This window comes from Acanthisitta chloris, unplaced genomic scaffold (genome assembly GCF_000695815.1).
Source record: "Acanthisitta chloris isolate BGI_N310 unplaced genomic scaffold, ASM69581v1 scaffold5395, whole genome shotgun sequence".
Taxonomy (NCBI): Eukaryota; Metazoa; Chordata; class Aves; order Passeriformes; family Acanthisittidae; genus Acanthisitta; species Acanthisitta chloris.
The window spans coordinates 42,407-60,389 of record NW_008673037.1 but is presented as its reverse complement, the minus strand read 5'-3'; the positions used below and the strand labels follow the sequence as shown (position 1 = coordinate 60,389).

At 42.3% G+C, this 17,983-nt stretch overlaps 1 protein-coding gene across 1 annotated transcript in view; it reads right to left on the bottom strand.

The window, feature by feature from the left end:
- ME3 (malic enzyme 3, NADP(+)-dependent, mitochondrial) overlaps positions 1-17,983 on the bottom strand; it is a 56,263-nt gene that overhangs the window by 35,513 nt on the left and 2,767 nt on the right. The window contains exon 3 of the mRNA XM_009074740.1: positions 874-949. Coding sequence (XP_009072988.1) covers positions 874-949 — 76 coding nt within the window. The remainder of the gene's footprint in view (positions 1-873; positions 950-17,983) is intronic.

Here is a 17,983-nt window from a genome sequence, read left to right as displayed (position 1 = left end):
CTTTGGACAGAGCAAGGATAAAATAGCCAGTATGCATCTGTTCTCCATGGTTTCAAACACGAAGTTAGAGGAATAGGATTACTTTCTCTGAAGACATGTTCAATTTCCTTTTTTTTCCCCTTAGAAATGGAAAATGCATGCAAGATCTTCTTAGCTGCCAAAGCTTTGTTCCCAAAAGAAGGATGACTGATAGGGGACCAAAGCTCTGTCAATAGTCATGGAAATTCCCAGACACATGTACTTTCAGACTGATAGAAGGAGGTGAGGTGACTGGCAAGACCTGTCTAAAGTGTTGACTTTATTTCATGCCAGGGACTTCCCCAGCACTGAGCTCTAGTGAAAAACACTTCACAAGAACACTTTTTGGGTGGGGCGTCAGTAATATTTTCAGCTGTTGAATATCAAACATGATTTGCAGAGTTGCCAGTGTTCTGGATGCTGCATGACTCACTGGATTTGGGAAGGAGTCCTACAAGCACATTGATTGCAGAGATATCTCAAAGAGCTTTCGTACATCTAGCAAGTTACAAGTTAGCCAACAACTCTTCAACACACATATCATACGTCTTCACTAGGACCTCTATTCTCTACGAATTTATTCTCATGCACACTTTTTTTAATTGACCAAGATCCTTTGAAAAATTTCTTCTTGATCACATATACACATGAGAGGCTCTGATGTTCAATCTGGACTGGAAACTGAAGTTGAACTTACTGAAATCCAGCCTGGATATTCTCTGAGGAAGGGATAATCTTTGCTTGTCCTTTTAAATAGCCAATTCTGTAAAAATGATGCCAGGCAGTTCCATTAAATATCCCATTTTGCACCCGACTCCTTGTAATTTCCCAGTCCACAGAAGACATGCCACATACCTTAATATTTTCTTCAGGCCAAGAGTTTAGCATTGTTGCAATATGGCCTTTGTCATGGATGGTGATAAACAATCCCCTAAGAAAGGGAAAAAAAAAAGAAGAAAAAATAAAAACAGGTGAACCTGAAAATGCAGGGAAGTGAGCTGCTGAGGCAAAACCAGGTGACTCACTGACATGAAAATGAGACCTCAAGGGTCTGTTAATAGGAAGGTAAATTCTCATTCTCAAACCCCAAGGCTCAAGATCCTTAGTGGCAACTTCACTCAGCAGCCACTGGTATTGCACATTTAACCCTTGTGAAACATCTTTGCCTCAGGGAACAAACTCTGCCTTAGGGCAAAAGAGTTTTCTATTTAAAGCAATTCTGATAAATGCAGGGGAGGCTGATGGTTTTACCACAAGCCTTGTTACTCATGATTTTCTAGGGAGCTTTTCACTGGCCATTCAAGCAGTGAAAGCATCATCCTTCTCACCCAGTTACCAATGTCAATGATAGAGATGGCTATTGCAGAGACAGACATTTTGGGCCCCCTGTCTAGTCAACAGAACTCTGATTGGATTCAATTGAATCAATATTTGCCATGGCATTTGTTTTGACCATGCCAAACATGCCCTCGCAACACTGTTTTGTCCCCTGAATATCTGATCCTATTTTTTTTTATATTCACCAAATGAAAACCACCAAAAATTATGAGAAGTGAAACACAAAATTAAATGTTTGTATATGACTTCACTATGAAGTGTTTACATGAACAACAGCGTATCTGATTGCACTATGGGTAATCAGTTTTCAACATAAAGGTCCTTGAGGTATAAACAAAAACGAACTGGAACTGGAAGAGGTCTTTATTTAAACAGGTTTTAGACTTGTGGCGTATTTTTTTTGCTTCTTTGCTGTTGTTACCAAAAATAGTATCCTTAGCAGGGATTCTTCCAATACCCAGGACAGTATAATTTACTTTGACTGATCTCTGCTCTGATATTTTGAGATGTTTTTGAAGCTCCTTCTAGGCTGCGCTAAGACCCAAAGAAGCAACCTCCTCCATACCTGTCTCAGGGAAAATTGCTTACATTGCTCACAGTGCTGTCTAGTCAGCACAAATCAAGAGCTCTAACTCGAGGACTTCCCTTGGCAGGAGGAAGCACCCATTTTTCTTGCCTTGTTATCTGCTCACAAAGCCAGGAGTTGTGCCAGCGATTAGTAACAGTTGGAACAACACAGAAATGCATTTTTGCTGCTTACATCTCTCAACTATTGCTCAGCCCCAGAAAGTTCAGATCCGGTCATAGTTTAGGGTTCTAATGTGAAATATTAGGTAGAAAAAGCTTGAAAACAACCTCCATTGTAAGCCCATATGGGTGATAGAAAATCAAACATAATTGGGCTACTCACTCTGGCAAGGACTTCTCTCACATGACTCTTCCAGGGGGCAGATATCTTCCCACAGTCAACTGTGGGATTCCTAATGAAAAAGCCTTTTACTTTGTAAAGAAGAAAAATAAAAGTGCTGACTTCAACACTGATCAAGTCACAATCACACAGACAGATCAGAAAGGCAAAAAAAGGAAAGTAATGGTTCATTTATTCAGTGTAATTCTTTAACACTGTGCCAGTAACCAATGAACTAATCACATACACATGGCCTGCCTCAAAGGCAGTATTCACAGATGTCAATCTTCATAAAAAGGGAGTACTGTACTGCTGCCATCTACATTTAGAAAGTAGTTTTTAACTAGGAATTAAAAGCACAAATTAGTAACATCAGTGCAGATACTTCAAGTTGCGATATGCTTTTGAAAAGAATGCTATTGTTTTTAAGGTAACATTTTCCATACATAATAAAGACACCTATTACTTAAGTGTCTAGCCATGTGCCTCATACATTCACATCTCTTCAGTGCTGAAGGGTATCCACCAGCTATTTAACCTTTGAAAGACATGCTCACAGCAGAAGTTGAAACCCAACTGTCTACCCACCGCTGGTCCCGTAGCTTGATGGAACTGTATTGTTTCATGCAAAGTGGAGAAGGCAGACACCCACTGTCCCCTGACTCTGACTTTTGGGAGAGTATTGGGAGGGCAGTGGGCTAGTCTCCAATCTCTGCTCTGGATCTGCCAGTAGAGACAGTTCAGCTTGGCTCTTCCAAAATCTGATGACTACTGTCGCTATGCTCCCTGGGAGAAGGACTCTCACAACTATCATTGGACTGGCTTGGCTTAGATAGCAAGGTTGCTGACTGAGAACCAAGCACAGAGAGACCCCTCTCAGAATTTGTATTCCCTTCCGTAATATTCTGTATTTGATGTTAACTACTCCCTACTTTATTTCAGGCAAAATCAGATGGCTTAATTTAGACTAACAATTAACAACCTAATGACACGACCAGCTTTGAAAGGGAAACCTTCAGGAGCAGAAATGATGATCTAACTGGGGAAAGTGACCTCTCTCACTGACACAACCACTTCAGGAAGTGGGCATGTATCTAAGCAAGTCTCACAGTCCACTAATGCTGAATCCAAGAGGCAAGAGCCCAGTTTCAGTAAAACACAAAAGTTTCCAATGCTTTTAGACACCCAGCTGAGATACATTCCTGAACCTGACTGAGGCTCTGTGGAGTCCCATTGGGTGTTCAAGCATTCAGAAGGGGATCCTGGTAGCGGTAAGATAGCAGTCCCTTTGCAGACTGAGAACAGCCTTTGAGAACAGCAAGGCAGAGCTCTGAATACTAAGAGGAACAAGTTGGTCTATGTGGACCAGTAGTAAGTAAGAAACATCCAAGTGGCAACAAAACCAATTAACTTGATTTTTCTGAGGAAAAGATTCAGCCTAACCATTCTGAAGGAGAATGAAACCTCAGCAAAAAATTCTGCCTTTATAATCATGTCTTCTCCATGTCTTTTGGGATTATAGTTGATAAATTGCTTCAGAGAAACAAAAATAAATGAGACAAAAATAAATGAGGCAGTTTTCCTTTAATTTCCTTGGGACTCAATAACAAGGAGTCAATTAAAATAAAATGCTAAAAATATGTCATTTTGATCAAGTCATGTAACACAGGCATTGTGTGGGGCAGAGACACAACCTGGTTTTCCAGACCAGAAAACTCACCTGTGCCCAGGAACCTGCCATTCTACACGGGCTCAGTCATTGTACATCTTTATCCTCCCCAGAGAAGCAGCTATACACACAGTTAGCTGGAAGCCAAACAAGGGGGGCAAAAATACAAGAAATAGAGCTCACAAAAAATTCACTGCCCCAGGAATTTCAAGCCAGAATGTAGACACTGTACCACTATTTCTGGTTAAATAGTAACCTTCAGAGAGCTATTAACTTTGTGGGGATAATTAAGAGTGGGGAGTGCTTCAATCCACCATCATTAGGGTTTCAGAGTCACAGTCTCCTATTCAGTCCATTAACATCACAGGTTTCACTACAGCTGCCTTTAGTTAAGGTGGAAGTCAGAGAAGATTTTATTGTGCCACTGAGCATGTCTGTAAGAGTCCACGAAACTTCATGGAGAGTTATATCTTCCTAATTTGTCACTGAGGTGTATTTGTGTCCGGATGTCAGCAAGTCAAGTCAAGCCACCTGAGCTGGACTAGCAAACTGCAATTCCTCACTGCAGAATCCATCAAAGGGGTTGGGTATGTTCACCTACACCATACAAGACTTTTGTATCCCTAAGCCAGGGACTTTACTTTCCTGGTTTTATTCTGGCTGAGTTCTCAGAAGTACTCCAGGAATTACAAAGCTACAGAGTACCATGGGAAGAATCCTATTGTGGTCTACTGTACTGGTTAGATCTTGGCCATCCTGATGGCATTCTGAAAGTCCCACAATGAAGACAATGCCATAACTGCAAGGCTTATTTTAGAAAGTGTTCAGAGACAAGGAAAACATAGCACATTTGGTGCCCAGAGCAAGCAGTGCTAGATAGAGGTGATAGCTTTTTAGAATAACATTCACATTTTTTTAAAAGAACATGTAGTAATTGGACAAGAAGGAATAATTAATTGGACAAGAAGGAATAGCCTTAAACTGAAAGAGGGTAGGTTTAGATTAGATATTAGGAAGAAATTATTTACTATGAGAGTGGTGAGGCACAGGCACAGGTTGCCAAGAGAAGTTGCAGATGCCCCATCTCTGAAAGTGTTCAAGGCCAAGCTGGATGGGGCTTTGAGCAACCTGGTCTAGTGGAAGATGTCCTTGCCCGTGGTAGGGGGGTCGGAACCAGATGATATTTAAAGTCCCTTCCAACCCACACCATTCTATGATTCTTTTAGACATTTAGGAAGGATTATTTTTAACATGACTCATATATTAGGAAACAGAAACATTCTTTAGTCCTTTCATTCAATGAGTGGTTAAGTAGTGTTCCCTTTTCTGATCTTCCTTGTTAGCAATGCTGACTTGTGAGCTATTTCCCTTTAGAAAAAGCTATGGAGCCAGCAGTGCTATCTCTGAAGCATTTTTGTTTATTTACAGAGAAAGTGCAAAGCGTCATTTCCCAAAGCACAGAGGGGAGTGAAAAACATGCAACTTCTTTCCTCACAGCTCCAAATCTCTCTTCCCTCCTACCCAAAGGTCTCCCTCCCTCTCCTAATAGCTTTTCCTTGGCAATTACCAGTGTTCCTGTGGCTCTGTTTGCAATCCTCCTGGTGTGGTCTTGCTCCACTTTTCTAGCCCACTGCTGCCTCTGACATGCAATCAAACAGAAATCTAATGCGATCAAATGCAATCAATGCTTTTGCTTTATCAAGCTCCATGTAAAATCCTTTTTGGCCAGTGCTGTGCTGCTCTTCCAGTCTTGTCCTGGGCTGTGGTTTTAAGCAGTGCTCCTATGACTTCAGTTACCTGGTTACATTTATACAATGAATGGCCTCTTTACGCTTACCATGCATGAGTAACGGTCAGCAATCATACCCACCAATGCTACAACACACTGGCCAAAGGCCATGAAAGAGCAGAACAGATGATGGCGCTGGATCACTGATATGTACACTAGCATGAACCAAAAGGACACCACTCTTTGCTTCACATGAATTTCCCTTACTAGCTGAGATAGGACCATATTTGTATATTTATGTCCCTGTGGAGGAAAAAAGACACTGCTAGAAGGATCTCAAAAGCTCCTAAGTTGACAGGAATTGAGAAACACAAAACCTCCCACTCACCCAATGCAATTTCATCCTTCTTTTCCTTGCTCACGCCTCCAAAAGGACTCTGAAGAAAAAGATACTTGCTCAGTAAGGGACAAATGTATTTGCATAGTGTTATCCAATATTTACTGACCCTGCAAGGATCAGGCTTGCTCAGGGTTTGGTATACAGCAGGAAGAACACAAAAAACCTTGACTGCAAGTTCCATGTGCTTTCTGCACAGTGATCAGGCCAATCACCTTGTTTATTGGATCTTGGAAAAGAGGTGTCTTCTTTAATGAGCTACCAGGCTTTGCCTTATATACTTAGTCCTGAGAAGTGGAACTGACAAAGGGAAGCAGATTAAAATAGTAACTATGGTTCCTAATTCTCCAGATACTTACACACTGCTTGTCATCCAGCACTAGAAAAGGTGCTTCCAAGGAGTCTGGCTCCTTGTACGCATGCTGCCATACCAGTGTGCAGTGAATTGCAAGAATAAACTGTGAAAATGGCAACAGAATTCAGGCTTTGTTTCATTTCTTTGCACTTACTAACTTCTAGCCTGAGTGCTCTGAGAGGAACTTCCTCCACAAGTGAGAAGACAATAAAACTACTGGGTGAGATAGCATTAAGAAAATGCACATATTCCCAATACTTAGACAGGCATCATGAGTCAATCTGGATAGGAATGGCTGAGTCTCAGAACAAAAATACTAAGGACAAAGGTTAAGTGTCTCCACTTGCAACCTGAAGGTGATGAAATCCTGTCCACATAAAAGTCCTTGAGTGTTTTAATTGGTCCTGGACTTTCTTTAAAAATCCAGGAAGTCCATAGGAAACCATTACTTAAAAAAGCAACAGAGATGAGTCAGATCTTTGCCAGCATCCCAGCCAGCACCAGGCCACCTTGAACAGGCATGAAAAAGTTGTGAGACAGCAATCAGGAACCTACTGTTCTGACAGGCATGGCACAAGCTGACCTTCTGCAGTGATCACAGCCATTGCCACACAGAAAGGCATGATGCTCTTGGAAAGCCTTGAGCAAGACTGTCTCAGAATAATATTGAAATTCACCTGTCAAAATTATTTCCAGAGTCAGGAAAGAAAAAGGCAAGTTGGCTTGTCACCGTGGAAGGATGCTGGCTGCTGCTGCATGCTGCTCTGAGCTCTTTGCAGTCTGGCTGAATTATGCTCCAGACCCAGCTGACTGGTAGGTATTTTGGCTGTCCAAAGCTGCAGAGGGGACACACACGAGGGAGTGATCAGCTGATGGCCTTGGCTTTCACTGCATACTAGCCACAGAAAACTCACACTGCTGTGCCAGAGGAACAGGCTGGAGGACCCATTCTAGTTTAAAGGCCTGTCTGTACTAGAGATGCGATAAAATGTGGCTATGGCAAAGCCCTACATTTTGTTTTATTTCTTTACACTTTCAAAACTCATATACAAAATTGACAGGTTGAATAATATGGGCCTTTAGAGACATTTCCACCAGCTGCACCCCCACCACTGATTTTTTTGGTTCAGGTCTCTGCCAGAACAGGACAAAAGGCTTCAGAATAACAAAATAAACTTTGAAATTGCTTGGCTGTTTTAGGGAGCTTGAGATTACAAATGCCTGTGGGCTACAGGCTTTGGAGAGAAAGTATGTGCCTGCATGCACTGATTTGCCCAAATACAGTACAATTAATCATCAGATTGGACAAAATCTCTGTGGTGACTCATCAGCTGTATTTTTTCAGATTTGTTTATGGTAAAAGCCAAGAACTTCTTGTTGTTTTAGAAATTTTTATTTGTAAATGGTAGGATGCTGAACAGTACCCTGAGGTACTGATGAAAAAAATAATAGAAACCAAGCACAATCAACTATTAATGAAATTTATACAGAGATTTATAAGGCAATATATTGATAATTTAAGTACACTAAGAGATTTAATTTCAAATGATATGCAAGGTAAGTGATTGTATTTCTACCATAAACCTTGTCACCATGTATTTTAGGCAGGAAACACAAAATTCAGTGTGGAAGCCAGAAGATGCAGGCTCCAAGGTACAATAATGAAAGACTAACTATTCACATCAACCCCCCAAACCCACACAGGGAAATCTCCATGATCCCAAGGGATGGCAAGCTCCTGAGCTATAGGAAACTGACAAAGATCAGGAACAGAGAGATTTGAATAAGCATGTATGAGAGACTGCAACCAAATGCAGAGAGCAGTGCACACAGTCTTCAGGGCAAGCTGCAGCCCTCCCTGTGCTTTCACATAGTCCAGCCCCTGCCACAGCAGGAAGGTCCAGATCAGAGCCTAAAGCAAAGCTTTTGGATCCATCTCGTAGTCTGCCAAGTTTTTAACACCCAGCGCTATCTTTAGCAGGTTATTTTTTCCAGGAAAAGGGTGCTTATGCAATCATCCTATGTCCTCTCTTACCTGCTAGCTCATTTCAACAAATTTATCAGAAAGGCAAAGGTCTCAAAGATGTTAGTTCCTACACCCTTTTATGAAAATTACTGTTGAGATAAAGAGAAAAGATAAAGGGGTTCATGTCCCCACCAATCTCGGGAGGGGAACATAGACCTTCCTCTGACAATATTTCTGCCAGTTGGCTAAAAGAACAGCTTGCAGCTACACACAACACATGCTGCTTCCCACCAGTGCCTACTAAGCCCTCACTAGCCCAGCCCTAGCAAAGCCTTGGAGCTTTTCTGGGCTGCAATACTAAGCAGAAGGCAGAGAAAAGGAGGAAAAGTGACTGTAGAGAAAAAGAGATGAAAAAAGGGAATGGTTAAGGAGCAGGATGAAAAAGGCACAGGTAAAACATCAGAAGGGACAGCGAGCAGAGCACTGAAAACTGTGTCTGCTGCTCCCTAAGGAAGAGGTGAGGGAAGGGGAGAAGCACAAGCTGGTATGGGTGGCTATGGTGGAGCAGAGGTAAATATGGAAAAGGGATGAAGGAGATTGTATAGGGGAACAGAGGATATCACAGATGTGAAGTGTTAGGGGACAGTGGGCAGAAACCAGGAGGAATCCTGAAGTTATTATTTATTCTGCTAATCAGGAAACAGCCTAAAGAATAAATAGTCCTTTCTTCCTCTCCAGAGGAGAGTCGATGGAGAAAGACTAGCTCAGTAACTACTGCTATTGGTCATTATGCAGCAATGTTAAAAAGCAGAGGGTTGGAATCAGGTCCTCAGGGGATCTCTGCCATCTATATTTTAAGATCAAGGGAGGAGGCAAACGGACCCATGCTTCTCTTGGCTTGTCATGAGATGCATGTTCCTATTGTAGTCTCAGGACTGGATTCTCTGGTTTAACCAGAAAACTGTCATGTCATAGCATAATTCAGGGGTTAAATCCTCCTTGTATTTTAAAACTTGGGAAACCAATTTTTTTCCATAGTCCTTTTCAGCAGTGGTGTTTCAATAGAGGTGTTTAGGAGGACTTCTGAGAAGGTCTATGTAAGGATTGAGCCAAGCAGGTCTGCAGCATGGGCTCTGACTCTGGTTTACCCTCAACACCCAGAGCTCTCTTCTTGCAGGAAGGAGTGAGAAAACAGAGTCTGCCACGCATACATAAATTTACAGATGCAGAAGGATAAAGACCAGGCTGTGAGGTGAGACTTAAGTTTCCACCACCCAGGGATTCCACCAACCACTAAGTGTGGGCATTTCCCAAATTCAGTATCCTTTGTTGCATTCGAGCTCATCACATGCAAGAGGTTTAAAGCCCTTTGTACAAAAACAACTTTAAGTGCAGGAAATTCTAACTCAGACCCAATTTTTCTGTGCCTTTTTGGAGGTTCAGTCCTAAACCTGCCTGTGTGTTGAATCCTGGCAGTATCTCAGTAATTGGAAGATTATAGGGTCACAAAGAGAAATATGTTGAGATGGGTGATCAGTGTTGTTGCTCAGTTGATGCGGGCCAAAGCCCTTATCTGTTTTCACTGCTAAGTACATAATGTATTCTGTTTTACTTGATAGTACAGAGGTTAAGGTGGGATCAAAAATCCCTGGGAAGTTAAATTAAGCCCTATCTTGATTATATTTCCTTCCTGCACTGTGCAAATTCTTCCAAGACCCACACCTTCACTTTTAAAGTGCACTGCAGGGAGCCCCAAGAATGAGCACAGAATTATGACAAAGTTTGACAAAGAAAAGAACTATTATTTTGACAATACCAGAGCAATCAGCTTTCAGATAGATTAAATCTAACCTGGCATAACCTTAGTGAATCCATCTAATAAAAAAATCTAACTTTTGTCATAAATTGCAGCAAATACAGAAAATACCAGCAGCTTTTACATGAAGTCATGTCATAGATATAATCATGTCATAGAATCACAGAATGGTTTGGGTTGGAGGGGACCTTAGAGATCATCTGGTTCCAGCGTTTCTGCCATGGGCAGGGACACCTTCCACTAGACCAGGTTGCTGAAAGCCCTGTCCAACATGATCTAGAACACTTGCAGGGATGAGGCATCTGCAACTTCTCTGGGCAACCTGTTCCAGTACCTCACCACCCACTCAGCAAGAAATTTCTTCCTAATATCTAATGTAAACCTGCCCTCTTTCAGTTTAAAACCATTGCCCCTTATTCTATCACTACATGTCCTTGTAAAAAGTCCCTCTCCAGCTTTTTTTGCAGACCCCATTAGGTACTGGAAGGTGCTACAAGGCTTTCCCAGAGCTTTCTCTTCTCCAAGCTGAACAACCCCAAGTCTCTCAGACTGTCTGCATAGGAGAGGTGCTCCAGCCATCTGAGAATCTTCATGGCCTCCTTTGGACTCTCTCCAACAGGTCCATGTCCTTATGTTGGTGACCCCAGAAGCTGGATGCAGTACTCCAGGAGGGTTCTCACTTGGATGGAGTAAATAGGGGGAATTACCTCCCTCAGTCTGCTGGCCATGCTTCTTTTGATGCAGCCCAGGACACAGTTTACTTTCCTGACTGTGAGCACACATGTTGCCAGGTCATATAAAGGTTCTCATCCACCAATAGCCCCAAGTCCTTCTCCCCACAGCTGCTCTCAATCCATTCTCCATACAGCCTATTTTTGTCCTTGGGATTGCCTCAACCCAGGTGCAGGACCATGCACTTGGCCTTGTTGAACTTCATGAGGCTTACAAAGCCCCACCTCTGTACTGAAGATGTGTGTGGCTTGACTTGTCAAAATGTTTGAATGATGTGCCTGCACACAGAGTTGTCCAGAAATAACACCCAAACCACAGCAAAACCCAAGGAAGATAAGAATTACAGTGGCAAAGCACAGAAGCCCTCACTCTAGGCAGACCTGTTGGCAAAATCTTTGGCAAATGTCAAACATCTCTTTATGCAGCCCATTGATACCACCTCTCTTTCAGAAATGGAAGCCCTGTTATTAGAAGATGAGGGTGCAACCTTGCTAGCTCTGACAGTCATGGCCCAGCAACAGGAGACTGCATCTCAGTTACCTTGCAGTGGCACATAAAAGTAAAAAATAAAGTATATAATAAAAATGCATCATTTATTAATATAAATACTCCATAAACTAAAGCATTAAAGAGGATTCCTCCTCTTAAAAATTTGCTCTAGGTCACCAGGCATGATCCATGGCTGTCCCACAGCCCAATGGATACTGCTGTCTGAGGTTTTCATGACAGTCAGCACCATTTCCCCTCCAATTTACATCCTGGTATTCATTATTCTAAATAATTCTCCTCTCTCCTCCCTGTCTTTGGCATTCTTCTGTTTGAGGTGGGGTTGTTTCTTGTGGCAGCAGCATAGATTTATGCCAGATCAAAGGTGAACACATTGTCTTGTATTTCCTTCACCAGGTCAACCTCTTTCTTTTGGCCAACTCCACCTCTTCCTTCAAGCTTCTCCTGGTAATCCAGGGAATTTCAATAGACTTAAATCTAAATTACCTCTGACAGCAGCGGAAAGCCTGACCTTCATAAATTAATATGAGATTTGCTGTTAATGTCCATAGGCCTGAGATTTTATCTCATGCCCATGGAAGTTTGTTGTAGTTGTTACAGTCACGGCACCCACAATTTCCTCAGGAAAAGTAACAGAGAGAGAGAGTACTGGAGATATGGAATAGGGAGTGCTGATTCTTTTTCTAATGAAAAAGAATGGATCAAAGTCCTTTTTCACTCTCATTGCAATGTAGTAACTGTGGTACTGCTTCACAACACAAACAGTGTCCATCCTATTCCCAGCCTCCATGGAATCTCAGATCAGGACTGATACACCAGCTCTTCTCTCTTTGCTGAGAAGTCAATCTGTGCTCCTCTCCCCATTTTGAGAAACACTTCAGTGAATGGGGAACAGAGAAGGGACAAGGATTGGGGTACAGCATGCTGAAAAGACTTGCCTAGAAAGAGTGGGGGGAGCACAGAGTGAGCAGTGGGAACTCTTGACCTACTTTGCTAGCTCTCAGAAGTTCCAGACAGGCTAAACCACTTACAGCAGCCCTGGGCTCCCTCTGCACAAACTGCATTCTCTTCACCTGCTTCAACCATGGTCTTCCCCTCCTCACTCAATAATTGTGTCCCATAACAAGGACTGTCTCCCACCTATATCTCCTGCCAGCCACTTCCAAGAGCTTCCTGACTACACGTGATATCCATGAGAATTTCCACAGATATCCTCTCCCCTTCAGTCTGTAACAAGGCCAGTCTGCTTGTGGCGATGTTACCTAAACACATTGTTAAACATATTCATCTTCTCATACACTGTCTTCAGCTGCCTCTGGAAGAAGGCTGAACCAGGCTGGTGGCAACAAGAGAAGTTACGACAAGCACTGTTTTCACAAGAAGCAGAGATTGCCTAAAGGGATTTCTAAACAAATTTTCAGGACAATAATCCAAAATCCAGTCTTCCCACTCACTTCTGGTCTCCTCTGTTTTATAGAAGTGATTAGGGACAAGTCTATGGGATTTCCACTTTGTTCCATTTGGTTTGGGTTTAAAGTGTCTAGAAATAGCAGGCAACTTTCCCTCCTGCTGCTCAGACTGCACAACACCATAAAAAAAGCGCAACTCAGAAGAGCCAGGTCTGCTGACAAGAAAATTCTGTAGATTGACTGATGTTTCATTTGCTCATTTTTCATCAGAGACACAGATCATTATTCTGTCAGACTTAATTTTCGCACCATCTGCATCCTGTTAGCTTTCATTCTCCAGGTTCAGCTTAATCCCAACATGTTTCACATTGTTCTACAAGCAGTCCTCAAGGATATTTACATTTTTAGAAAAAAAGAGTGAACGTAGGCAAGTTTTTTCTGTCTTCATAACTTTACTCTGATGGTGATACACCAACCCCTTTAAGTCCTGCTCTCAGGGGATGCCAAAAACTTTTGAGAAGCAGCTGACAACTTTATACTTTCAAATTCCAGTATGCTCATGAATTAGCCAGTGTCTCAAGAGACAGTGGACTTACGCCACTGTAATAAACTGTCCCTCTTTATCACAGAAGAAATAAAACCCTGATTACACACCCTGAGATAAGTTTCCGCTCTGCTTTCTCTTTATGAAAACATGTAGTCTCTTTCAAAGATACTGTCACAATTAAGACATCCTCAGGCTTAAAACATACCTTTTAAATAGCATTGCACATGTTCAGTCCTGTGCTGCACAAAGACCCCCATGATACATTTTACATTGGAAAAAAGAGAACAAAAAAGAAAAAAAGATCTACTATGCACTTTTCTTTGTAGAGGCCTTTGTATCTTCACTCTAAAGCAAAAAGCACTCTCAACCACAGTTTGAAAGATTTTAGGGGTGGTAGAAGCATTTCCTAAGATAATGGTGACTCTTTCTGTTAATGGGATCAAAGAACAAAGATTCCTCCTTCCTTCCCTCATTTAGTGTCTCAGAAAGTGCAAACCCTGCTCTGGCAAGTTTCATTCTTTCCTTCTACCCAATTTCTGATGAGGATAAAGGATCCCCAGGCTGTGAAAAGCAAACACTTCCAAGACCCATGTTCCTTAGTACCCAGGGTAACCTGTCCTTTGTTTGAAGCTAGTTGGGTTATCACTGCTGCTGAACATAAGCAAACTGGTTCTTCCTGTGCCATGAGCAGCTTCTTCCTGCTTCTGCACATCCCTTTCATCACATCAGCACAACTCCTGTTGCAGGTGGCAGCGAAATGGTTATTTGGATTACTGCTAGCCAGGTCCAATGAGGACTCGGATCTACCCAGATTTATCTTTGAACTAGATCAATACACAGCTGTATGGACATCTGTGGATGCACAGGGGTAGTGGGAGGGAGGGGTGAATAGCCAGGTATGGATTACAGGAGACAGACTGCAAAGCTGCATATGTACAGCTGTGGAATCTGAAGCTGTACAACTCTGCAAGAAATTTCCCTTAACTCTGGGTCACATTGACCGTCATTCCTCGTAATAGATGTACTGTTCTATATGTGAAACAAGTCTTGCCACCTTGGGACACTATTACTAGCCATATCCTTTGGCCTTAACAATGTGCATATATCTGAGTCCCCTCACAACCATTCCAGAACTTGTGAAGCCAAACAGAACAACAGATTTTTGTAACAAAACTGCAACCACAAGAACCTGAGACACAAAATGAGGAGGAGCATAACTTGTGAAGCCCCCCAGGAAGTAAGTATATTTACCTAGCCTAGTCCTATACTCCTCCCGTTACTGGCCACGGCTGCCAGACAGGATCTATGCCTAGGAAAACTTCCCTTTGGACATGGTTACTCTTCTCTTGTCCTTATTTAATGTGGTCTGATCACAGAAAAGAGATTTTGACAGGGTCCTTAATCATAACTGTGACAGAGGTGCTATTGCTTGGCACTTCAACCTGTACTTACAAATTACACGATGATATACATTTTTTATTTCAAAAATTCAAAATACAAAATGAAGTAAATCTGTACTTTGGCCTGAAGGTTTTAATGCTTATTGCATGACTTTGAATAAACAAATATTGTTAACTCATCAGGGAGCTGCCTGAAAAAAAAGATAGGGAAAATGTAGTTCAACATAGACACCTTCCAGCACGACCTTGAGAGCTCTTAGACAACAGCGTCTGAATGTAATTTACATTAATTTGATGGTTCCACCTCTATTTCAGTCATTCTAAAGCCTTGAGCCTTTAACACAAAGGAAAAAGTCTGAGGCCACAGGAAGTAGAAAAGCCTGTTTGAAGAATTTAAAGAGACTTCTGAAGAGAAAGGCAGTAGGAGTTTGGGGAAGGCAGAGACAGGAACCTGCTGGGGTATCAGGAGCTCTGCCTTGCACACCAGAAGATGTAGAGAGACTATGGGCATCATAGATAAACATGACAAGAGTTGGATGTTTGCAAGTGCTTTTTTCCTAGTAGATCTTTTCTACTGGTAAATAGAGAAAGCCTGTGTTCTTAGACTGCTGTCTGGGTAGCTTTTTGAAAGGAAAGAACAATGGGTGTCCTTCCATTTGCAGGAGATAAATCTGCTGGCAGAAAGGATGCTGGAGCCCTGACCTGGAAGGAGAACTCTGGGCACCAGCCCCATAAAAGTGCATGCAATAGGTCCACCCTTCAGGATTTGTATGTCAACACTAAGAAAGGTAAAAGAGGCATTGAGTCCTGCAATTATGACAGCAGTATCTGGCAAACAAAACCTGCAGCCATGCAAACACTGATAAACATATTCTGATAAGAGAAGCCCTGCTGGACATCATAGGACTGTTTGCAGATGCTCTTGTACAAGAGCTGCTTTGTAAGCAAGTTACTTGCACTTTCATCTTTCCAGGCTCAATCTTCAAATTCAAAGCCAAGCACTGATGGGGCTGAGAAAGATCTCAACACAGGGAAGAAGCTAATTGTGTCCACAGGTCACTAATTGCTGTTGCTGTGGCCACAGACAGACTGCATCATATTCTGTAAACTTCTCTCCACGACATAAGCTGTGCTATGTGGGCACATCCATCTATGTTGGAGCACCATGTGGTGTTTTAAAAGTGAGATATCTCATTTCTCCTGCCTGATTAACAGCATTAAATGTGAAAGTTTGGGTGAAAAGGTAATTGCTGCAGCAAACATCCAAACCAACTCTGTTGCCCAAAGAGTCAGGCTGCGAGACGCAGCACTCTGGAGGACAAGTTTAGAAGGACTTTGATTCCCTGGAGAGATGACCCAAACCCAACAGGACAGAGTTCACAGCAGGACATGTAGTAAGGAGAAATGCTAAGTACAATTCTAGAGTGGCATATATCTGGTGGGGTAATTGCATCAAAGACAAGATACACAGTGAGAAGATGAAAAAATGAATCGCAGGGACCAGACCACTTGGATAATGCCAAAAAAGGTGAGTGCACACTGGGACGTGTTAGCAAATGCTAAACTAACTGCTCCAACCTCTTCAACACTGCCAGTGCTCTGTGGCACAGCAGTGCTCACTCTTTTGTGGTGCATTTCAGGAGAAATGTAGCCAAACAGGAGACTCCAGAGTGGGAACACCAGGACAGAGCAGCACAAACTACAGGCAAGGAAACCACCAGGCTGAAGATGATCCCAGTTTTCTGCTGTGAAAAGAGGGTGATGTTGGCAAAGAACATTTAGGTTATATACTAGAGGAAAACCACTTCCCATTATATGAGAGTTAAGTACTGGAATGGGCTATGTAGGGCAGCTTTATTGCAGCTTTAAAATAAAATATCATCAGTTAATCAACAGGATTAAATGATAAGGCTTCCTGTGATGGCAGAGCAAACCTGAATGGCTTGGACATCCTCTCCAGTTCCAGGTGCTATATTCTTCCTAAGACATCAGTGAAATACATTTACATGAGTGCCATTTTGTTTTAAAAACCTTTCAGTGCACCTAAAAGTAGGTTAGATGAATCACCTTTTCAGACTGCCAGTGCAGATTAGGATAACAAGTATGGGAAGAGCTAAAAATTCAGACTCAGATCTTCATTCCTGAGCTCCCCGAATCTGCAGATCCCAATGATTTTAGTAGAAAGTGTTGGCATCCTACCTTGAACTATGTGTCTTGCAGGCCAACTCCTAATGTACATAATATGCTCCAGGAGAGAAAATATATACTCCATGACAATAAGAGCCAGATTGGGAAAAAACAGCATGCTTCCCATTTTCATCTCATACTTTGCAGGACATAATAGCTCTTTCCTTTTTGCAACAAAAACATCCTTCTGCTTGAACAACCTTGATTATCTGAAGCTAGACTGAAATTCACTCTGCATCTTTAGGGAAACAAACTCCCCACCAAAGGAAATCCAGTATACTAATGGCACAGTCATTTGTCCTTTCCTGCAGAAGCCACAGGCTGGAATCCAGAACAGCCCCAGCCCAAATTCAGCAGCAAAACTGTCAAACCATGAGAACAGAAGTTCTTACCACATTGGTAAAATACTGTGGGTTTAAAATATGAGAAAGATGTAAGTTACAGGAAGGGAAATTCTCCAACAGCAACAACTGCAGAAAGAGTCCAGTATGTGGAAAGAAATCCCTGCTTTCCTGGTGATAACAATGGATGGAAAATAAGAGAAGCAAAACTCCCAAATATTGTTTTAACTTACTGCAAGGTAAAGGTTGTCTGGAGGCATTTTTTCAGGAATTGCTGTGTGAATACTGATTAGCTGAGAAACAGCAATTGCTCGTTGAATATTGATTATCTGAGAACCAGGAGTGTGCTCTTCCCTGCCTGACAGTGCTTACAGCTCAACAGCTGGAGACACAGTCTGGCCTCTCTTATTTCTGCTACCTTTTCCTCATGCCCAGAGGTAAGTGTCCTCCCCCTGTACAAACAGCAATTCCTTCTCCGTTTCCTTGTATACACTGGGGAGGAGGAGGGATATGATTAAGGCTCGAGTAGATGAACAACCTCCCCACAGCCAAGCAGATCCAGAAGCTGTGTATCAGGGCACAGAACACAATTACCTGGGATAGACTCAAGCCAAAAAGCAATCCCAAGGAGCAGCTCATGTGAAGCTATACACTGGCTTTACCAG